This window comes from Lissotriton helveticus, chromosome 8, assembly GCF_964261635.1.
Source record: "Lissotriton helveticus chromosome 8, aLisHel1.1, whole genome shotgun sequence".
NCBI classification, from domain to species: Eukaryota; Metazoa; Chordata; class Amphibia; order Caudata; family Salamandridae; genus Lissotriton; species Lissotriton helveticus.
This window is the reverse complement of record NC_136069.1, coordinates 1496891662-1496915897: the sequence shown is the minus strand read 5'-3', so window position 1 is coordinate 1496915897 and position 24236 is coordinate 1496891662. Positions and strand designations below refer to the sequence as shown.

The following is a 24236-nucleotide window of genomic DNA, read 5'->3' as shown; positions in this document are numbered from 1 at the left end:
TCGGAGCTGGATAGGGGACTGATGGACGCGATGCTCTCGGTTGAGGAGGTCGCGACTGCGATCTGCTCTGTGAGATCGGGAAAGGCCGCGGGTCCGAATGGTCTCCCCATCGAACTCTTTAAGCTGCGCCCAGACAAAATAGCACCACATCTTCGCTCGATGTTTTTAGAATCGCTTGACGCGGGTACCCTTCCATCTGATCAAAGGCTTGCATCTATCGTCGTGATTCACAAGGAAGGGAAGCCGCGGGATTGCAGCGCGTCGTACAGGCCCATCTCGTTTTTAAACGCTGAGCCTAAGATCCTCGCAAAAGTACTTGCGAATCGTTTGATTTCTGTCGTCTGCGACCTGATCCATCCGGATCAGTCCGGGTTTATTCCGCACCGGAACACGGCGCTGAACCTTCGACGTCTACATGGCGCCCTTGCGAGAGCGTCCTCGCTGCGTGAATCGGCCATTTTGGCTTCTTTGGACGCCACAATGGCGTTTGATACGCTGGAATGGCCATATCTCTGGGCTGTCCTTGCCAAGTTTGGTTTTGGCCCAGTTTTCATCAGCTGGGTGAAACTATTATATCGAGACCCCTTGGCTCAGGTGGTTGTCAACGGTCGTGTTTCTGGCTCATTTTCTCTCGGAAGGGGTACTCGCCAGGGCTGCCCGTTGTCTCCGCTTCTTTTTGCTCTTGCGTTGGAACCTTTAGCGGCTTGGCTGCGCTGGGAGCCGTCAATGAAGGGTATACGCTGGACCCCTGATTTCGAGGACCGAATATCACTTTACGCTGACGACATTCTGTTATATCTCACGTCGCCTCGGAAGTCACTGGTAGTGCTATTCAATGTCTTGACTTCCTTTGGTAAAAATTCTGGCCTTGTGATCAATTGGTCCAAGTCCTGCGTCTACGTTCTCTCGGGAGATCCTCCTCTAATGCCGCGTGGGTGCCCAATACAGGTGGTACACGCGGGTTTCAAATATTTGGGGGTGTTTATCACCTTGGATCCTGTGGTTCGCTATGAACGTAACCTGCTGCCCCCGCTTCAGCGCTTGCGATCCGATGTGGTGGCATGGCGTAGGCTTCCGTTGTCCCCGCTTGGGCGTGCGGCTCTATTTAAGATGATGTCATTGCCCCGATTTTTATATGCCCTACAGAATACTTGCGATACCATCCCGGCCAGCTATTTTCGGGAGATTGAAAGCTTGCAGCGACAACTGATATGGGGTGGAGGATCTCGCATAGCACTTGCCAAGTTGACACTTCCTTGGTATGACTGTGGAATTGCTCTCCCGGATATTAAGCGCTACTACTGGGCCTCCCAACTGGGGGCGATTAATCACGGCACGTATGATCCCACGTCAAACCCCGCGTTGGAAATGGATAGATGGTTGCTGCCTGGTGGTGACTACAATAGGGCGCTTTATACGAAATCTGCAGGGAAGCTGCTCACTGGCCCTACCAAGATAGCGGTGCAAGTGTGGCATCGTGCGAATGATGCCATGGGATGGAAGGACAGACGTACACGCGCTACTCCGCTCTATGCTTCAGAGAGGCTGGGCTCCCTATGGAAGACGAAAGGCTTTGATAGATGGGACGTTATTGGTATATGCAGGGTGAATGATGTGTGGACTAAGGGTAGGGTTAAAACCTTCGACGAGTTGAGATTGGAGTATGACCTGAGTGACAGGGAATTTTTTTAGATATGCTCAGATCTGACACTACCGTACCGGAGGCGTCACCACTTGAGGATCGGGTGCTGGATGGGCACGTTCCCGACAGTACGATATCGCTTATTTATAAAAAGTTGATAAACGATAGGACTGACCTTTTACAGCGACTCAGGGAAGCTTGGACTGGCGATGGTCTGGAGTTTGATGATGAAGATTGGCAGCAGGCCATCTCCTCGCCGAAAGAGGTCGCAATTCCGACCGCCTTAGGTTCGTGCAGCTTAAGATTCTCCACAGGATCTATGTTACTGGTCCACGCTTGGTCAGTATGGGTTATGCTTCGGATGGGCTGTGCAGGCGTGGTTGTGGCCTTCCGGGCACCTTTCTTCACATACTCTGGGAGTGCCCGGCGGTTGTTCGTTTCTGGAATCGAGTGCACGCAGTAATGGAGGAGGTCACGGGTGTTGCGTTATTGCCTGAAGCTAGACGATGCTTGTTGAATGTATGGGAACCGAATGACTATGATTTGTCACAGACTGAGTGGGTGACCCTTGGCAACATGATCGCCAAGAGGGATATCGCCTAGTTGTGGGGCTCCCAGAGGCCGCCCACAGTTCTGACATGGAAGGAGAATATGGATTGGTGTATGTTCAGGGAGAAGACGGTGTATGTGGCCCGTGGCAGGCCCCGCAAGTGGGGTAAGATTTGGGGTCAATGGAATTCCTACCTGGGAGATATATGTACACCCCCCTTCACACACTTGGTGGCAGATCCTCCCTCCCCTTGACCCGACATTCCTGCTATCATGTTGTTTCGATTGTCTCAGGACTTGCTGTATCCCTCAATCCTCCCATCCTGCCATGTCATTGATTGTATTATGATCTTATGCTTTCCTCCCCGCAGGACGCACCACCACTCGATTGATTGTACTGCCTTGATTCTTTCTTTTTGTTCATGTTGTTAAAAGTTTCAATAAAAAGAATTATAAAACATTTTTTTTTTTTTAAAAAGAGTGTTCGTACTACAGTGAAAGTTTTGCCCTCTAGAGGGTATATAACAGTTTGGCTTTCATTACATTGTTGGATCGCGGGTGATTGTTACTTGAATCAATAGCATTGACATTACAGCCAATGCTGTTTCCAGATTAAACATATCCTTGGTTAACTTTCTTCTCTTTATTCCCTCCCTTTAGCGGGGTTTATAATTTACTTGAATGTCGGGTTGTCGTACAGGTTTCGTTCAAATATTTGTCAATTCTCATTTTTCTTTTCTCTCGTTTGAAGCAATGACTATACTGCAAATTACATACATTTATTGCCCACTCTTTTTGCTTCAGCCTTTATATTACTCCCTTAAATACCCATCCAGTTCTTCACCGACTGTTGGGTACCTTCCTGCACATAAACAATTATTCATGGCGATTTGCTGTTTCTCTGTGTGCTGCACAAGGCAGCACACAGAGAAACGGCAAAAACGAGGAGGAATGAATAATTTCTCCTCGTTTCACCATGTTAAGCCAAGGTTATTTTTGGTCTTAATTTTGGCGCTGGTCCATATTTATACCACCCTTGTAAATAGGGGGCAGCGTCAAAATTAATGGGTGTTGCAGTGGAACGCCCACAGCAACATCCCCTGCCTGCCCCTTTCACGCTATGTGTAGCGTGAAAGGAGGCCTTTTTTACAAGTCAGTGTTAAGCCACGATAAGTGGCTTAATGCCACCTTGTAAATACGGCGAAGGGTTTATCGCCACAGGAAGGTCACAAAAACGGACATTGCTGTGGCGACAGGGGCTTGTAAACATGCCCATCTGTGTTTTTGAATACATGTTGTGTGGTATAGTGTGAATGTGAACGCCCATCAATCATGCCTTGCTCCAGCTTCACCCCACAGGAGCAGTCATCTGGCACACACACTAGGGTGTGGTTCTTGCCGAGCAAAACTACAAATAAATAAACATGCATCTTGTACGAATCTTGACCTTAAGCATTCCTAGAATTGCAACTTTGGTAGAAAACTGTTGTAAAGTGAGAACATATAAACACGGTTGAGTCTTGTACAGTATTTTCATATACAAACGTAATGCACATAACATTTATGGTACTCAATTGTCCTTAAGGAATTAATTGTACATTGTGTCTCCTTAGAATGCCATAAAGCACATTGACAAATACAGTCGAAAAGAGATCAAAGAGAACAGCTGGCTCAAAGATGAGGTAAAATGATTGACTTTGCTTTTTTAAACGGAAAGGACAAAAGGAAAGCTTGTTTCGAGGTAGTAAATGTTCTACCAGAAGTTATTGAGGTTTTTTTTAACTGCTCGAATTCCAGCACTAACAAGGTCAAAATGATTTGCTGCCAGAAAGTGCAGTTGTGCTGAGGGATAGGTGGGGAGGAAAGTGTTATACAACTTCACCGCACTAATAAGGGCTAGATGTAGGTAAATAGGATTCACCGATTCTAAAATACCGAATTTTACCGATTCTGTATTGTAGAATCGGTAAATGCTATGTAGGTAATAATTCGGTAAAAATGACTGCATCGTTAAGATTCGGAATTTACCGAATCGGTACTTACCGATTCGTTATTTACCGAATCCTCCCCTACATCCCAAATGCCCAATACCAGTCGGTAACAGCCGAAATTCGGTAATTTCGGTCGTTACCGACCAGTATTGGGCCACCTACATCTGGCCATAAGGCCCTGATTATTGACTGGGATTTAATCAGTTTCGGGTGCAAATTCCTTTTTACACCCGAAATGGGATTCCAGGTCTGGCATCTTTTGCCCATGAGTAAACTGTGCATCCGGCACTTTTATTGACTTTAATTATGATTGATATATCATATAGCTTACGTTTATAGTATGAAATTGGGATATTCATTTACGTCATACTGAACAGATGTTCAGCTTTACATCGTATTTAATATCATACAATAACCGACTTAACATTGCAAACTTATCCAACTTACCAGTTTGCATTCGCCCCGCCTTTCAGGTCGTAAAGTCTGAAGGCATTACATTGTTTGGGTGTTTTGTAACTTATATTTGGCGTGCAAGTGTGTAAATAGTACGTGGCGTGTACCAAGAGAACAGACCATAAAAGAAGCTTTATTCATTCAGGAAAACAATATTACTGTTCCCTATACAAAACAAACATAGAAAGCATATATGATCAGACTAGACAAAGCTATATCAGAACTTTAAAATACATTTCTCAAAGATACCAATATACATCACTAAAGGTGCTTTTAAAAAAAATATATATATAATAGTGCTATAAAAATGCTTACCTAATTCTAAATGTTCATCAGTTCAAAGCTCAACACTGTCCTCTATCCACTCACCTTCTCTTGTGACATTTGCTGGATCCCATGTAGTTGTCCGCTTCAATCAAGGGGCAAACTAGCCCCCCATTTGTCTTTTCCTCCATTTGTTTCTTAAAAGCTCTAGAGCTGGACTATGGACTAGCCAGCAACAACACTCACCACTGCAACAACACTACAGTCTCCACTGCACCGGCTGAAAGAGGTTCTCGCCAAGCATTTAACAAGATTTGTTGGCTTGTTGCACCTTGCCTGGCCTGACTTCAGTGTCACAGCTGTAATGATTGTTATTAGCACAGACTATAGTTTGCTATAATGAATAGACGTTATTGATGAACCTTGTAATGATGAAATACCAAAACATCCCCACATGTTGGAGGAGCTTCCAGCTATTAAATTCTCCTATGATTAAAAAGTTTGCAATAATATCTAACTCTAACTAATTTGTTTTACCTATGGATCTCATTTAAATAATTCCTACTTCGTTGCTCCATATAGAATCTGAACTGTATGGGCCAGCATCCAACCCTCAAATCAAAGCAGCTTTTTTCTTTTCTTCGATCACATTGACTTAGATTCACTATTCTTAGCATTACCGACCCTTCTGCACCAGGCAGGCACAACTTTACTGGAAGGTGGGGTAGTGGAGGGTTCGCGTAGGGAGAATATGTCAATAATTATTCCAACCGACAAAAGAACTCTACAGTGCAGATTGTAAGCTCATCCCCTTACCTGTTGGTCCTTCCACCTGATTATCTAGTTCTTCAGGCCAAAATTAGAAAAACACTCTACTCACCCCTCTCACGATCTCCAAGCATCAATCTAAACATCCTGCATATTCCACACTTTCACCACCTCCAGAGAGGAGTGGCCGGCATTCACCCTAGAAAATACATGTGCCCCCACTATTTTGCGCCTGACAGGATACCACGTCTTGCACCAGTTCCTTAATTTTTTTCAAAATTACCCTTCTTTTCCCCGAGGTCGATTAAGTGAGAGCCAGGAAGAAACACACCTGAGAGTTCTGGATTTCTTCATTGCTGCACTGAGGACTGTTTCCCTGTCACTAGACCCACTTTCTGATATAAACATTCCCTCCTTTGTGGAAGTCCTTGCAGTGCCTCATGGAGGGAGTCTGAAGACCTCACCATGTCAAAATCCTCTCCAGACTTCACTTGATTTTGTTCAAAATTCCAAACAGATGTGAGAAGAACCTCCCCTCCCCCAGATGCAGGCGATCCCAGAATCTGGAGCTCAGAGCAGCAACCCTGGTCCTCTAACCTTTTAACTTTTCAGGCTGGAGAAATAAGTTTACTGCACCTTTGCATAACTCTACAAAGTCTTGAAATTCCACTTGAAGGCCTTCAATCTCTGATTTGGAAGTCCTTAATTTCCTTAGAGTCTTGCCCATATTCCACTCCTCTCCTTGAAGAGTGCCCTGCCACCTCTTCAGATTACTACCAATGTCCATTACCTTCCTCTCCATATTACGAGACGTGGTCTACAATTCCTTTATGGTAGTCATCCGAAGTGCATCTCCATGCGAGAGACTACAACGCTGACCTACAGTAAGATTATCTGACAGTATTCCTCCATCTGCTGCAGTACCCATGGGGTTAAAAAGTTCTATTTACTTACTTTTCTTCTTGAAACATCGGGATGCACGGTTACATGAAAGGGTAACTCTCAATGCCAGAAAGGTGCTCATGACGAGGTCAGCTCGTCATGAGCCACGGCGCTCGTGTGCTCATGGCGAGCTGAGCTCGTCACGACCACGCCCGTTTAATGGAACGCTCAGCACAGCAGGGGAATTATCCCCGCGTGTGAGGGTTCCACGGGCCATGACGAGCTCAGCTTGTCTTGAGCACTGGAGCGCCGTGGCTCATGATGAGCTGACCTCGTCATGAGCATGGGAGGGGTTAAAAAAAGAGCAATCCAAATAGGAGAAGTAGACAGTGTGGTAAAGAGGTGTCACTCTATGTGCACAGCTTTTCCAGATGCAGCGAGAAGATAACTAGTCCATAATCTAGGACCATTGGAAGACAATATCATCAAGGGCAAACAACCACTACTGGTCCTAAATTGGAGAAAGGGGGACGAAGCAGCCAGTCTCTCAGCCAAGTGCGAGTGACGAAATAAGACAGGTCTAAATCTCACTGAAGACAATGGGGATTATTAATGGCAAAATAATTCAATTTTTTTGCCGCGCTAGTGTGTGTACTTGTAACTCTCAGATCACACTAGGTCCCAGATTCTCAAAGAATTAGCGTTGAGTTAGCGTTACTGTTTTTTAATGCGAACCTGATGCCAAACCTGTTTTGGGATTAACAAACCAATACAAATTGGTATTTGCGTTGGTTTATATGAGAAAGTGACGCAAAGTAGAGCGAAACGCTGCTTGCATTACTTTGCGTCATTGGGGCGTTAAATGGGTGATACATGGGAATTCCCACACAACCAACCCTGCTTTTTTACACTAGACCTTATCTACTAACATTGGCAGACTGGGTTTAGCGCCAAAAATTAATGCCGCTGGAAAGCAGGTGTTAAAAGAAGACATTTTGTCATTTCTCCTTGCTTTTCTGACTTTGCATGTGTGCTGCAATGTGCAGCACACATACAAAGTCGGAAAAGCTTTGAAGTGTGTCTACGCCTAGTATTTTATACTGGAAGGGTTTCCTTCCTGTACAAAACCTAAGGTAGACTCAGGCATGCACCGTAGTGCTGTGGCGCTAAGGTGTGTGCTTAGCGCACACAGGTGGAGAAGTGTGGCTCAATGGTTAGAGCGGCAGACCCTGATGCAGAGGTCTGGCCCGGGACCAGGGTTCAATTCCCGCCTCGGTGGGTCTTGGGCTCAATTGCCCCGGACCTGATAATTCTCGCCTCAGCGCCTATTCTAATCATGGGTCCCACTCTGCAACTCTGGGTAATAGCTTGCTTAATCTCCACAACGGCCCCAACAGCGCTGGGATGCCTGGCTTCACCTTGGGGGTGCCCAGGAGTGGGCACTTCACAGGGAAAAGTCAGGAAGGGTTCCACAGCGGTATGCGTACAAATGCCGGAGAGACCCCATCTGGGGTGATTCGGGCGCTATACAAGTACTACGACATTTACAGCAGCTGAAATCAGCACCGGCGCCAGAGAGAGGGGATGCGAGTGCCATTTCGCTGTGAATATGGTGCTGTCCTGCTTTCTCCCTGTCAATCAACGCAGCACAGCCACTTTGAGTGCTGCGCTGCGCTGCGTGACAGCCTCGAAAATCTGGGCCTAGATGTTAGCAGATAGCTTTTAACCACCTGTCCCCTCCTGCTCCACACGTTAGCACATTATCTACCTCTAATAATGACATCGGCTCTCTAAGGTGCTGAATACTTCAAGGGGTCGTAAAGCTATTTAGTGTGGTGGTCTGTATTACAGGTACTGGATAAGACGGTTTGCACCTGATTACAATGCTGTCTTTCCTCAAAATTAATGTGAAATAAAGCGTGTTTTTCCAGTTTGAATTGAAGGGACAACAGATTAAAGACAGCTTTGCCCATTTCCAAAATTCTTGACAACTTAATATTTTGCCCCATGTAATTTATTTATGCAAACGGAATAATCCCTGGGAACATGAAAAAGATATACAATTATAGAAATGAAGATCAGAGCAAGTGTTTTTTTCTGAATGTTTTTATTTCCTTTCTCTGAATTGCAGGTTGCATCATATAGGAAACAGGTGATCGAGCTGGAAATCGCTGTGCAAAACCTAGAGCAAGATAATCTAAAACTCATAAGTGTGCTGTTTGATTGCAGACTTGAGGATCTCAAAATCTCGCGGTAATGAAAGTGTTATTGCATATTTAAATTCTTGCGCCTCAGTGGCCCTGATTACAAGGTCAAGGCGGTGTGTTAAATGCCAATTCTGCCTGTCAAGCCTCATTTCCAAACTGAAACCAAAGAATGGGAGGTATTTACCAGACCTACGCTCTGATTCCGAGTGGGTTCGAGTTATCCGAGCCCTGTGCAAACTCCCTTTTTGTGCAGGAGTCGGAATTGCAAGTTTTATGGAAGTTCCTACGTCCAGTATTTGCAGAGTGTGATACAGTCCTCACCATTCTTTAAATTTCGCCAGACCTGCCATAATTTAATAGAACAAAACACTAGGGTATTTACCGTGACGGGCAGATTTTCTAAGGTGTGATAAATTGCACTTCCCTCCAACCTGCTCATAATCAGGGTCCTGGTGTGGTAAGTCCCCCGCCCTTTTCCGCACAACTTGTAATGGGGCCAAAGTGTTTTGCCTCTTCTCCTAGAGCTTCATTATGTCCACTATGCTGCTTTTTCACATACCTCTACAGTGGCTCTAGCATTCTGGATATTTAGGCACAAGCTTAATATAACAGTATACTACAGACAAGACTTCACTGTTGATTGAGAGGTGATCTCTCAGTTAAAGAGTGTTAGTAACCCCACTCAGGCTGTGGACTGGTTGGCAAATATCGGATTAAGGTTGGTCAACAAAAACCCGGGCTGTGTTCACTGTGGCTTGTTTTCATATAGGTCTCCGGCATCACCCTCTGAGATGCAAAAAATAGAAAGCCTCTAAAGAACTAAATGAGGGACGGCCCCAAAAGCATTGCACGATATATCAAAATTACACCACCTTCTCCTAACTAGAACCCTTGACTTTGGATGTTCCTGCTCACCTGAGAGCTCATTGTCAGGGTATGAGAGTTTGTGGAAGTCTTTTGGTTATAGCTTCAAGCACTGTCTTGATTTTTCCTTTAAAATATGTTGACATCCAAACATAAAATCACTTAGCAGTCAAAGCCTCAATTTCACTCTGATCAGGTGTACTTGCAGGTCAGCTTACTTGGCATCACCGAAGACCTTCACAGTGAATGTGGGGGTAATTTATAATTGGTAGGCAGGATTCTCCATCACAATCATTTTGAAGCAAGAGTACACATTTTCACACAAACCTATTTTGAAGACATTTGGATTGTCTTCTGCCAACCACAGAAGTACCCTAGGAATTTAGAAACAGTGCCAAACAGCTGCAGCAGTCTTGGAGATGCCGGTGGATACCACTGCAAACACTGAATGGCTGGTTAAGAAGTAATTCTTCTTGGACATATGGAAAGTTGTATTATTTAGCGGCACCAGGACATATACCAGGAAAAAGTTTTTCAGACGAATCCAAGATCACTGATGGGGGAGGGGGAGGCGCGCTAACCCAGGCAATTGATAAATGTGTCAGTTCCAGGATAGAGTGTTCAAGAAACCCTATGGAGGGGCACAAACAGAAATGTGTCCAGGTCTTTTTGACTAGGTCAAAATGTCTTTTAGCTGAAAGATGATGAGTTCAGAAGAGTCTGCAGCACCCTTATTTGTCTGAATAAAGGATTGGGACGACTTTGAAATAGTTGAACAGTTTGTGGAGACCTCACGAAGACTCTGTGCATGTGTGCTTGTGGACAAGTCTCAAAGACCTACACATTTTCTGTGTACAATTAATATTACTGCTCCTGCATTAATGCTGTGCACCATATCTGCCATCAAAAGCACAGCATAACATTTTATTGAACGTTTAGCTGATGAATGTGGGGATCCAGGGGCACTTCTCTTAGAAAGTTGCAACATCATTGGATAGAGGAAGTGTCTTATCCCACTCAGGGATATGCGATCTCTTCAAATACCATCCAGCATGTGCTCCAGGAACTGCATTCCACATTTTAAGGGCCTTGCTACTATTTGTTTTCAGCATCTCCTGGAGCAAATCTAATGTCTAAGAAGCCTGCAAAATAAGAGCTAGCTGACTGAGGCAATAACAGCATGCAAGACTATAAGCACACCATCAACTGTTGGAAGGAATATCTCCCAGTTTGAGCTTTTGACTTAGAAACTTTCTGCTCAGATAATAATAATCTGTCCTCATGAAAGCTTTCTCAGATGAAACATTCATGTTTAACCTGCTGGACTGATTCTTCCTCTGCAGTGGATTCTAAATCAGAAGTTACAGATGTAGACGAGTCCAAGCCCCAACTTTAGTCACAACACTTTTAATCTTGGTTCTGTCTAGCTTAATCACTTGATCCCTTGGTTCCACTAAAGTACAGCAAGCATGTTTTTACACTTTTTCAGCATTGTCACCCTTCAACTATTGTCTATAAATATATTCTTGGGACTGCAAACCCATAAAATGCATGTAAAATCAGGTACAATTATTTCCAAACAATAAAGATAATTCAATACTACTTAAAATGTGCTTGGAAATGTAGTGTAGTTCCTATATTCCAATAGGCTCTGCGCATTGGAATAATATAGCCTATAGATTTGACGTAGGACTGATGTCAATTAGGTCTCTAATCGAATATACTAAACTTAATTGTGTGTGAACTAGCTAACTCAGAGGTCACTACAAACTTTCTTGAATACACAAGAAGGGATTAGTTTCTGACAACCGCATAAACATGTGTATAACACACGAAACACAGGGGGTCTACCAGCCAAAGTGAGAGGCTGCACTGTCGATACTGAGTCCACAGGATCTCAAATTATCTTTATCACACAAAAACAACGTATTAATAAGAAAAGAGGAGAAAAAGGTGAAAGCTACATGCATAGAGGAGACCGGTACATCATCGATTATTCGTATATGGCTGATTAATCCACAACAGATTGTAGAGGGTTTCCATCAAAATAGACTCAATGATCAGTCCTATCATTTGGCCAAACCCTGGTGCAAATGAGGCTGGTCCCCTGATCAGTGGGACACTCAGCTCCGCACCTTATTGTTGTATTAGGATTTGGTCCACCAAAATACACAAACCGTCCATGATGACTGATCTTTTGATGGTAGAATGAAAGGAACTAGTGCAACAAACAATAAGTGATTTAAAATAGGATGGAATGTCCTCCTTCTGACTACTTTATTCTGCGGACCAGACACGCCTCCTAATTAAAAAATAGAACAGTGCAGGAAAAGACAGTAACAAATATCTGTCTACCAAAGGGCCAACATATTTCTGCCTAACGGTATTTAATCCCTTGGCATTCGTCAGGGCCTCTGCTCTTATAATGGTTGCACTCCTAATAGTAGAATAGAGAAATCACCACCATCACCAAAAACAAATTTTAATAAAACTGGTTAGAAACGGTACAACCTGTAACAACCATGGACATTAACCCTCCGATTCACAATAGTTACTGTGAATTTCTGTGAAGGAAAACGTTACATCATTAGTACTGTATTCGATGTGTCAGTCTCATGTGCATAGTGTATCACCAACAAACCAATTATGTGTGTAGAAAAAATTAACATTTGTATGCTTACCCTTAATGGTAGGGCAATAGACCTCACCTCACCTGGACTCTGCTCAGGTACTACGAGGCCCCGCACTACAAAGATATAGGGAAGAAAAGGAATGTGGCAAGATGCTGCAAAAAAAATTTTTTAAGCTAAACACCATGCCTACAATCATTCCTATGACCAAATGTCCTATATTAGTGGCAAAACATGTGAGGTAGGTCAGAACCCCAGACCCAGTGTACTAAGCCTCAAAACGACCCAGAAACTCAACTAAGACACCAAACTCTTAAAAACTCTTAACACTCCTTTATGTGCTATTTAAGGAAGTTCTTCAAATTGATAACCTTAAAAATACTGTAATTCCCAAGGCTTTTAACATAGTATAGCTGAGGCACTCTGTGCTAATGATGTCTGCTCACCTTTCCGTCGGTACCTCAAGCTCCCATCTGAGACTTGGGGGAGGCACCGACCTGTGGGAAATCCTAGTATTAGTAGTCTAGTGAGGGTTTGTTCATGAGGTAACACTCCACCTATGTGATGTATACTAGCTTATGGCATTCTTATCATGTGTCCCCATATTTCTTGCAATTACTGTTATGTATCAGGGAAGGGCACTGTTATCAATAATAGCTGTCAAATGGGCTTGGTTGATCTTTTATACTTAGAAACCTGAGCGCACTACTTTGCGCTCGAAAAAGCGCGAGAAGACGCACTCAAAACTACTGTGTGACGTCATTTCCGCCATCTTTGTAGTTCAATGACTCCAACCTGTTTGTAATGGGTCCAGAGTGTCCATTTTGCTCGGATGTTGTTAAAAAGAAGCCCCAAGTGCTGCGAGCAAGTGTACTCCGTTAGTCTGATGACTAATAGCTGTAGATAAGGCTTAGTAACTCTGTTTCCAATACAAAACCAGGCGCACTACTTCGCGCTCGAAAAAGAGCGAGAAGACGCATTCGAAACTACCGAATGGCGTCATGTCGGCCATTTTTTAGTTCTAATACTCGAACCAAGTTATAATGTACCCACGAGAGTCTTAATGACAGATTGTTCTAAGGACATGATAGCGAAGCTTCTCCAAACTGCTACAATATGGAAACCATCATAATATTAGTAAATAGCTATGTGTTATCCTCCAGTTATTGATCAAAAGACCCCAGCAATCATACACGTATAAGATTATATTAAATTAGTGTGAGCCAAGAAAAATGTGCGCAAATCAATATGTACAAGGTGTATAGATCAAATGAGCACACCCAATTTCAGTTAGTACATCATAATTAATGCTCACTTGGACCTCTCTGTAGCACTCTGCCCCAGTGTCCACGGGAGGTAGTACCAGTGAGCATTAATTATGATGTACTAACTGAAATTGGGTGTGCTCATTTGATCTATACACCTTGTACATATTGATTTGCGCACATTTTTCTTGGCTCACACTAATTTAATATAATCTTATACGTGTATTATTGCCGGGGTCTTTTGATCAATAACTGGAGGATAACACATAGCTATTTACTAATATTATGATGGTTTCCATATTGTAGCAGTTTGGAGAAGCTTCGCTATCATGTCCTTAGAACAATCTGTCATTAAGACACTCGTGGGTACATTATAACTTGGTTCGAGTATTAGAACTAAAAAAATGGCCGACATGACGCCATTCGGTAGTTTCGAATGAGTCTTCTCGCGCTTTTTCGAGCGCGAAGTAGTGTGCCTGGTTTTGTATTGGAAACAGAGTTACTAAGCCTTATCTACAGCTATTAGTCATCAGACTAACGGAGTACACTAGCTCGCAGCACTTGGGGCTTCTTTTTAACAACATCCGAGCAAAATGGACACTCGGGGACCCATTACAAACAGGTTGGAGTGATTGAACTACAAAGATGGCGGAAATGACGTCACACAGTAGTTTTGAGTGCGTCTTCTCGCGCTTTTTCGAGCGCAAAGTAGTGCGCTCAGGTTTCTAAGTATAAAAGATCAACCAAGCCCATTTGACAGCTATTATTGATAACAGTGCCCTTCCCTGATACATAGCGATACAAAAGGGGGTGATGGATGGAGCGTTTGAACAAATCAAACACTCACCCCCAGTCAACTGATCTGGGTTTATTCCATCACCATTCTTTAGTTCACTCAGCCACCCCAGTTCAGACAGGGCTATATGCAAATCAGTCTGACCCTGTGCCTCTTGGGAACAGTCCAGCCCGAACTGCCAAGCCATGTCTTCCCTGGACCGGAAACAAGCATCCTGGGACCGGTTTCGGATTCATAATCCTCATCAGCCAGGCTATCTTGAATCCAGTGGCCAAGTGAACAAGGGACTCACGTCTGAGCATACCCTGCCACACTTAGGGTGAACAAAGCGATACAAAAGGGGATGATGGATGGAGCGTTTGAACAAATCAAACACTCACCCCCAGTCAACTGATCTGGGTTTAATCCATCACCATTCTTTAGTTCACTCAGCCACCCCAGTTCAGACCGGGCTATATGCAAATCAGTCTGACCCTGTGCCTCTTGGGAACAGTCCAGCCCGAACTGCCAAGCCATGTCTTCCCTGGACCGGAAACAAGCATCCTGGGACCGGTTTCGGATTCATAATCCTCATCAGCCAGGCTATCTTGAATCCAGTGGCCAAGTGAACAAGGGACTCACGTTTGAGCATACCCTGCCACACTTAGGGCGAACTAAGCGATACAAAAGGGGATGATGGATGGAGCGTTTGAACAAATCAAACACTCACCCCCAGTCAACTGATCTGGGTTTAATCCATCACCATTCTTTAGTTCACTCAGCCACCCCAGTTCAGACAGGGCTATATGCAAATCAGTCTGACCCTGTGCCTCTTGGGAACAGTCCAGCCCGAACTGCCAAGCCATGTCTTCCCTGGACCGGAAACAAGCATCCTGCGACCGGTTTCGGATTCATAATCCTCATCAGCCAGGCTATCTTGAATCCAGTGGCCAAGTGAACAAGGGACTCACGTCTGAGCATACCCTGCCACACTTAGGGCGAACAAAGCGATACAAAAGGGGATGATGGATGGAGCGTTTGAACAAATCAAACACTCACCCCCAGTCAACTGATCTGGGTTTAATCCATCACCATTCTTTAGTTCACTCAGCCACCCCAGTTCAGACAGGGCTATATGCAAATCAGTCTGACCCTGTGCCTCTTGGGAACAGTCCAGCCCGAACTGCCAAGCCATGTCTTCCCTGGACCGGAAACAAGCATCCTGGGATGGCGGAAATGACGTCACACAGTAGTTTTGAGTGCGTCTTCTCGCGCTTTTTCGAGCGCAAAGTAGTGCGCTCAGGTTTCTAAGTATAAAAGATCAACCAAGCCCATTTGACAGCTATTATTGATAACAGTGCCCTTCCATGATACATAACAGTAATTGCAAGAAATATGGGGACACATGATAAGAATGCCATAATCTAGTATACATCACATAGGTGGAGTGTTACCTCATGAACAAACCCTCACTAGACTACTAATACTAGGATTTCCAACAGGTCGGTGCCTCCCCCAAGTCTCAGATGGGAGCTTGAGGTACCGACGGAAAGGTGAGCAGACATCATTAGCACAGAGTGCCTCAGCTATACTATGTTAAAAGCCTTGGGAAGTACAGTATTTTTAAGGTTATCGATTTGAAGAACTTCATTAAATAGCACATAAAGGAGTGTTAAGAGTTTTTAAGAGTTTGGTGTCTTAGTTGAGTTTCTGGGTCGTTTTGAGGCTTAGTACACTGGGTCTGGGGTTCTGACCTACCTCACATGTTTTGCCTCTAGATATAGGGCATTTGGTCATAGGAATGATTGTAGGCATGGTGTTTAGCTTAAAAAAAATGTTGTCCTGAGTGTCCCACTGATCAGGGGACCAGCCTCATTTGCACCAGGGTTTGGCCAAATGATAGGACTGATCATTGAGTCTATTTTGATGGAAACCCTCTACAATCTGTTGTGGATTAATCAGCCATATACGAATAATCGATGATGTACCGGTCTCCTCTATGCATGTAGCTTTCACCTTTTTCTCCTCTTTTCTTATTAATACGTTGTTTTTGTGTGATAAAGATAATTTGAGATCCTGTGGACTCAGTATCGACAGTGCAGCCTCTCACTTTGGCTGGTAGACCCCCTGTGTTTCGTGTGTTATACATTCAGTTGGTGCTGGGGATAAAACCAGGTGTGGGTCTATAAAATATATATCCCTTGGACCCTTTTTCTAAATGGTTTTGTTTCGTCCAACCGCATAAACATGACAACTTTGTTTCCCAAGAATAAGAATATATCTCTCAAAGTCACGGAAACAATAGATAAGTATTTCACTCAGTCAATCATGCATGGTTCGTTTCTACAGAGTTGAAGAGAAATAATGAGACAGGCGTTTTCAATAAAAGGTTTATTGAACAGTCTTCTTTCTCATGCAAGAGAGGTGAACTGCTACAATCGTTATGCAGACTGCAAAGTATAATGCGTACCGCGAGAATAGTATTATAAAATAATACTGTAAAAGCATGGTATGGTTTCTAAGCCATATAAAAATACATGCATAAATACACAGACTAAAATACTCAACTGGTGCTTCTAAAATACGCCTATCCCAATGTACCTAACCTAAGTCTAGTACGAGGGAAGAAGTAAGTATTGTGTAGCATAGGTTTTAGTTCTTTGCCAAGAATCTACCAAAGGTTTCTCTAGGTTCTAATGAGCTCCATACCATGGTTTAGAATGAAAGAGGTCTGGTATCTCTGTCTCGGGACTCAATTTCCCAACACCCTGCAAGGGGAGCCGGAAACACTGGAGCTGGATTCTCGGCAGAAGAAAGGCAGCTTCCTGATCAGTGTGTCAGCTGGAGAGTCGGCTTCCTTCGGCACTTGCTGTAGCGAGCTACGTCGGGCAAGAAGGCTGTCGATCTGCTCCGATCCACCGTTGTTTGCTACAGCAAGTGAAGGTATATTTATACCTTGAAGGTGTTTAGGAATGCCATAGTTTGACGTAAAGTCGGGCATAAGAATGTCATGAATGAACCCCTGAGGAATAGTTGTATATTGTAAAGTAACTGAGTGGAAGTCCCTGACTGCTTAAGCTGGTTTTCCAAGAAGTTGTTGTGACGTTTTGTACGGGTGGAAGTAGCCATGCCTGTATTTGGGTACATCCTTTAAACCATCCTCTTTATCAGTTTAAATTGATGTTTTACAGTATTCATATAACACACAACTTCCCATCTAGCAGTATGGGAGGAGCAAGGTGCTCTGAAACAACTTCTGTTAGCATTAGAATCTGCAGAGGATTACATGGTCCATCATTTCTTAACACTAAATCCATCAAAGATGGAGATTATGCTGACTGAACACAACTCAAATGTGTTGGACACATGTCTATGGCCTCAATCCCTCTGTGATTTCAGTCTGACTCAACAGATGACCCTGGCTTCTAAAGTTATTTCTATCACAATAGACAGCTGCCTATAGTGTTGTGCTTTGCATCTTTTCCTCAAAGAAATATGGCAATCAGTGCTTTTGTCCAGTCCCATGTTGGCTTTGGCAACAGAGGCGTAGATACCAGTGTTGCACCGTGGCCCAGGAGATGTGAGTGTGCCCAACTACAGTAGCCTTTGACCTCTGTGAGGGCACTTACATAATCATGCTGGAGTTCTGCAGGTGAACAGACATTAACAAAGACTTTAAGTTTAATTTATATCCTGTCACATTTGCTGTGCATTTAAAGACAAAGGTCAAATGTCCGTCTGGTATGCTGACAAATTACAACTTATTCTGTTAACATGGAGACTAGTGTTTACTTTTCTTTCATTTACAGCAAAGTTTGAGGATTTTGTAAAGTGAATTATGTGACAATCTTGCTGGTGTGAAAGGAAAGACTGTTTGATATTGTTTGCTTTTAACACAACAACATTTGAATACCTTTAAATAAAAAGTACATATATTACAAATAAGTATACATTTAGGAAAGCACAAAGGAAGTAGGCTGGTAAAGCAGCTACAACAGTCTTTTGGTAAGGCCAAAAGCACACAGAAATAGAAGGAGCACAGGAAGCAGGAGTACAAGAGGTCCTTGTCTCACATGCATAACGCATACAGCACTGGTCAAAAGCATCACAGTTTACCCTGAAAGACACTGAACAAGTGTGGTACTGCAGGACAAGTGCAGGTTTCCTTCAAAGACATGGATCAATTGTCGGAGGCGCGAGAGGTAGTGGCGACGGCACTGGAAAAACTGCGATGCTTTGACTATAAGGAGTTCATGGTCCGGGCTCACGCCGAGCGCGATAAAGTGGGCTCACTACTGGCATGGTTGGCCAGCCCCGGGACCCGAGGCTCCCCGATAGTGGCACTCGCTGCTCCGGAGGGGCACATGGTTTACACACAATCGGGCATTAACGACCAATTCCTTCAGTATTACCAACACCTTTATAGGAGCAGGATGCCGGATCCCCCGGTGGAGCTGGAGGAGTTCCTGGTGGCGGCGCGACTGCCCAGGCTCGACCCGGAGCACGCGAAACAGTTGGGCGGAGATATCTCCGAGGGAGAGATCAGGGTGGCCATCAAACACATGGCCCGCCGCAAGACTCCGGGTACGGATGGGCTCCCGATTGAATTTTATGCGGCCTATGCGGATGTGCTGGTTCCGCGACTGCGGGCGGTCTATCGGGAGGCCTGGAACTCGGGGTGCTTACCGGCGTCCACACGCGAAGCTTTAGTGATACCCTTACTGAAGCGGGAGGGTGATGCGGGCTGCCGTTCGGCATACCGCCCGCTCTCCATGCTCACAACTGATTACAAGATCCTGAGCAGGGTCCTCGCGACGCGGCTCCTGGCCCATATGCGCTCCTTAGTGCATAGCGACCAGGCGGGCTTTATTCCTCAGCGCACCACTGCCACCTGTGTGCGCCGGTTGCTCCGGATCATGGGGGGAGAGGCCGCTGATTGTCCGGGTGCTGCGGTCCTCTCGATTGACATCGAGAAAGCATTTGATAGCGTCGAGTGGCCATACCTGCTCCGTGTGCTAGAAGCCTTTGGACTGGGCGAACGCTTCGTGAAATGGACTGCCTTGCTCTATGCCGCGGCCACGGCCCGTGTCAAAACTGGGACCACCATTTCAGCCCCGTACGCGGTGGGTCGGGGGACCCGACAGGGATGCTCACTATCCCCCCTGTTATTTGCACTTGCCATAGAACCGCTGGCCGCGCACGCCCGGCTGGGCCGAGCGTATGCTGGGCTTCCGCTGAGAGCCGACACCCACTACATCTCTCTTTATGCGGACGACTGTTTGCTGTTCCTGGCGGACGCGAACGATTCCCTCCGGGGGGCTGAACGGCTCCTGTCGGATTTTGGTCATCTCTCGGGACTGAGAGTCAATTGGGGGAAGTCTTGCCTCTTCCCTCTGACTCCGGGGGCCGATGACGCCCAACCGGAGGGCGCCTTGCGATGGGAGCACCATTGTCACCCCTATCTGGGCACTCTCATCTACCACACACCAGTGGCCCTCCTGGACGGCAACATCAACAGGGCGATTCGGAACCTACAGGGTTGCATGGGTTTCTGGCGGACGTTACCACTCTCAGTCGCGGGACGAGTTGCATTGTTGAAGATGGTGGCACTTCCCCGATTGTTGTATCTGTTTCGCACCTTGCTGATCTGGATTCCTGCGTCAGTTTTCAAAAGACTCCGCTCCCTAACAACTGGGTTCATTTGGGGGTCGGGTAGACGACGGGTTGCGCTGACCACGCTGATGCGCCCCAGAGCGGACGGGGGTCTTGCGGCCCCGGATTTTGAGTGGTACTACCTGGCGGCGCAGCTGCAGTGGCTCACCCAGGCGGTGGCCTTGGAGTTCCGTGGTCCTAAGGATGTGGCAGGCAAATTGTTCCCGAGACACATCATCTCCTTCATAATCTTGGGCCAGAAACTGGATCTAGCTCAGCTCACTCTGGAGGAACGGACGATTCGCAGCTGTTGGCTCCGGTCCCACAAGCGCTCTGGGGCCGTTCGCCCTTACGCCCCAGAAATCCCGCTCGGGATGTGCACGGCCTTCCCACATGGTGGCAACTGGTCAGCACTGGCGATCTGGGAGGAACTTGGCCTGCAGATGGTCGGCGACCTCTACAAGGATGGCTCGCTGCTCACGTTTCAGGAACTGCGGGACTCTTACGATCTGCCGAGGGGTGGATATCTGCTGCACGCTTCATTAGTGGCTGGTATTCGCCGATACTGGAAGAGTGGGCTCACTGAACCGCCGACCTCGGAGTGCTGTCAGTATGTGGTAATGGCTGCTGGCACTTACAAGGCCGTCACATGTCTTTACCGGCGGTTGTCGACTACTGCCCTGCGGCCCCTGGATGAGCTGCGAGCCAAGTGGGAAGGGGACATTGGGCGGTCTATTCCTGACACGGTGTGGCCGCAGCTGCTGCGCCGGGCATGGAAGGGCACCAGGAACGCCAGGTTCCAGTTGGTCCAGTTTTTTACCCTGCACCGAGCGTACCCAACGCCGACGAAAATTTCGCAATATTTCGAGGGTGCATCCTCGCTCTGCCCCAGGTGTGGGACTGCAGACGCGGACTTCGCCCACATGTTTTGGACTTGCACCAGGCTAGCGGGTTACTGGGAGGCGGTAATGTCCTGCCTGAACGCTGTCACGGACCGGCAGATCGCTCTTGACATGGGCACCTGTCTATTATTGTGGTTCCCTCATACCCCTCGTACTCGAATTACCAGTAAATTTTGCGACCTGGGTTTGATATTAGCCAAACGTGAAATCTCCATGCACTGGAAATCTACTCAAGGCCCCAGCTACTTGCGCTGGAAGACCACACTAGAGCGCTGGGCGAAAGCGGAGAGCACTTTGCGGCTGCGGCAGGCTAGGAGCCTAGATAATGACAAGGCAATGGAGGCGGCTAGGGCGTGGGAGGCCCTAGTGGTAGCGCTTCAACGACCAGAGGGTGACCAGAGTGAGGATGAGGGCGGGACGCCAGGATGAGAGCACTGTGCCCGAGATACCTCACACTCACTGGGGCACACACACTACTTACACCTACTGATGGCAGAACTGGGGGTCCTGTCACCCCGTTGAAGGACATCACTTACCCTTTGCCGAGATCCCTTTCCAGGACAAATAGAGTTACCATGTAAAAGACTAGGAAGGCAGAATGTGACACACTGGCTACGGGGGGGGGGGAATACGGGGTGGGATGGGTCAGTTGGGGACTGTTCTATATAAAAGGTGTCTTGTTGGAACTGTACTGCTAAACTGCATAGTCGGCTGATGCCTGGATTGCTATTATCCTGTATTGTACCTTCTAAAACTTGATTGCCAATAAAAATTATTTTTACAAAAAAAAAGACATGGATCAATTGTGGTACTGCAGTGCTAGCCAGTACAAACTTCTTTCAAAGACACTGAATAAGTATGCTACTGCAGGACCAATCAGTGCAAGCTTCCCTCAAAGTCATGGAACAAATGTGGTACTGCAGGGCCAACGCAAGCTTCATTCAAAGACATGGAACAAAGGTGGCACTGCAGGCCCTGCAAGCTTCCATCAAAGACACGGAACAAGTGTGGTACTTGGGACCAATACAAGCTTCCTTTAAAAACATGGAATAAGTGTGGGATTGCAGGGCCACTGCAAGCTTCCTTGGAAGACATGGAACAAGTGTGGAATTGTGCAGCACCATTTAACAACTCACTTAGATACAATTAACAAGCAGGATTTCAGAGTTGGTACAGAGTAAACAAACAGCACTGAGTCACATGCATTGCAAGATATTCACACACAAAACAGATACGGTACCGGGCGTGAGTACACGCTTCCCTCATACCCATAGAATACATAACTGTCTTGTAAGAAAGAATGCAAGCTTCTCTCACATGCACAGAACATGGACAGCATCTGCAGCAGCATTCCAAGACTGTGTTTAAACACATCAACACACTCATGCACACACAATATGGAGCATTAAGGATCAGTGTAAAATCCCCTATTGTATAGCACAGGTACAAGATGGTCATCTACCTTGCAAGTCAAGATATCCTCACATCCTCAAATACAAAACAGGTGTCAAACTGGTAACAGCATCTAAGCTTATTTCCGGCACTGATTATCCAGAAGAAAGTATGGAGGTGGGTGAGCCACTGAAGGCTCGACCCACATGCTAGACTCTTGTTTAGCTTGAGTTTGTCTTGAGTCCTTGAGCCAAAATGCAATGAACTTTCTTGTGGCGTCTCCTGCTACCCAACAAACTTACCTCACACACCACGAATGAAAGACAAACCATCAAACTTTAATGTCAAACAGTAGCGAGAAGGGATACCAATCTAGTGGCTGAATTTCAAATATTGAAACCATAAAGCCTGGGATCAATCCTGGTTTGACCACATGATCAAATTGTGTTATTTTAGGCAATTATGTTATCATTTCTATTTTTTTCATTACTTCATATGAGAAAACCTTGAAGTAAGGGAGGATGTGTGATGTACAAAACATCTTCCTTGTGTTTGACTTAATGAACTATAATATTGCTGTGTGTAAAATGAGAATATAGCCCACATAAAGGGTGCATATGACAACTAACTTGCCTCTTAGTTAACCAGTGGTATTGTCGTTGGAGTCGGGGCTAGGGGCATTAATCTTTCTAGGTGTCGTGGTTTTTATTCACAGTTGTTTCTTCAATTAACTTTTGAATAAACAGCATTGTCGCTAGGGGTCACTCTACATCGTACATTTATCATAGAATAACATCTGTCTACTATCACAGCACACAGTGCTTGACACCATCTTCAATAGCTAATATAAAGGACACTGGAAAGTAGTTATGTTAGAGAGAAATCAATAAGAAAACCCAAGTCAATAGGTCAGAAAAGCTGGTGTTGTGTGAAATACATGTAATACAGGTTCAAGGAGTGCACTGAGAGGGTAGTTTTGTGTTACTCAGTATACCTGGTAACTAAAACAGAGTTGGGGTGTGGAGGAGGGGAGGTGAAAACAGTAAGAGAGAGGGTGCCTAGGTTTTGTATATGTACTCTGTGTATTCCAGTGCATTTGTAGGATTCCTCCCCTAGGTGTACAATTTGTTCAAGCATTATGTGCAGCAAAGTGGTCAAGGTGGTTTGTCATCTGTTTTAGTTTCAACCAGTCTCAAAAAATTATCCCACTGTACTAGATTTGTTTACGCCATCGTATGTCCCTTCTGCTCTTTGCTGCATCATACATTTATGCGTATATTTCCCTTTTTAGATTTCTGAGTCAGCATTTTAGGGGAGGGGCGCTAACGCTGAATACCAAGCCATTGCTCGTATGAGGGCCAATTCTAAGGGCTGTAGTGTATTTGTTTGGTGACTGGTGCATTTCACTAGGCCTTTCAAACAATGTGCAAGATCTACGGAGAACTGCACCCGTATTACATCTGATAAAGGCGTCGTCACTGCACCCCGGTACCCAACAATATGCGGATAAAGCCACACCAGGTGGTAAAAGACAGCCTCTTTGTCCGCACACCTCAGGCAGCTATGTGTAACTCCCGGGTACATTTGTGTAAGGCGTGCTGAGGTCAAATATGTCCAATACCGATAATTAAAATCAGTGAATTTGGACTGGGCATTCCAGGAATCATCTTTAACCTTAGAGAGGCATGCCTCCCATTGGGTGTTCATTATGTCGTGCCCTAGATCACTCTCCCAATGTCTCTTCAGAGCAGGGAGGCGCAGCACGTCCCTGGTTTGTAAAACACCATACAAGACCCTCACCACCTTCCATGTATTAAGAGTGTTTGCAATACCTGTGATGTCATGGGCACAATGTGCATTCTGTTCAAGATCAATGAGAGTTGGCATGTTAAGGCAGAGTACAAAATGAAGCTGTCTGTGGAGAGCCCTGCAGCTGCTGTCAACTCCTCAAATGGCTGTAGTAGCCCATCAGTAAAGAGATACCCACCATGTAAGTAGCC

The 24236-nt window shown here is 45.5% G+C and overlaps 1 protein-coding gene across 1 annotated transcript in view; it reads left to right on the top strand.

The window, feature by feature from the left end:
- The window catches only part of CCDC83 (coiled-coil domain containing 83), a 186756-nt gene that overhangs the window by 106624 nt on the left and 55896 nt on the right, over positions 1–24236 (top strand). The window contains exons 7-8 of the mRNA XM_078656235.1: positions 3805–3873; positions 8681–8802. Of these exons, the coding sequence (XP_078512361.1) occupies positions 3805–3873; positions 8681–8802 (191 nt within the window). The remainder of the gene's footprint in view (positions 1–3804; positions 3874–8680; positions 8803–24236) is intronic.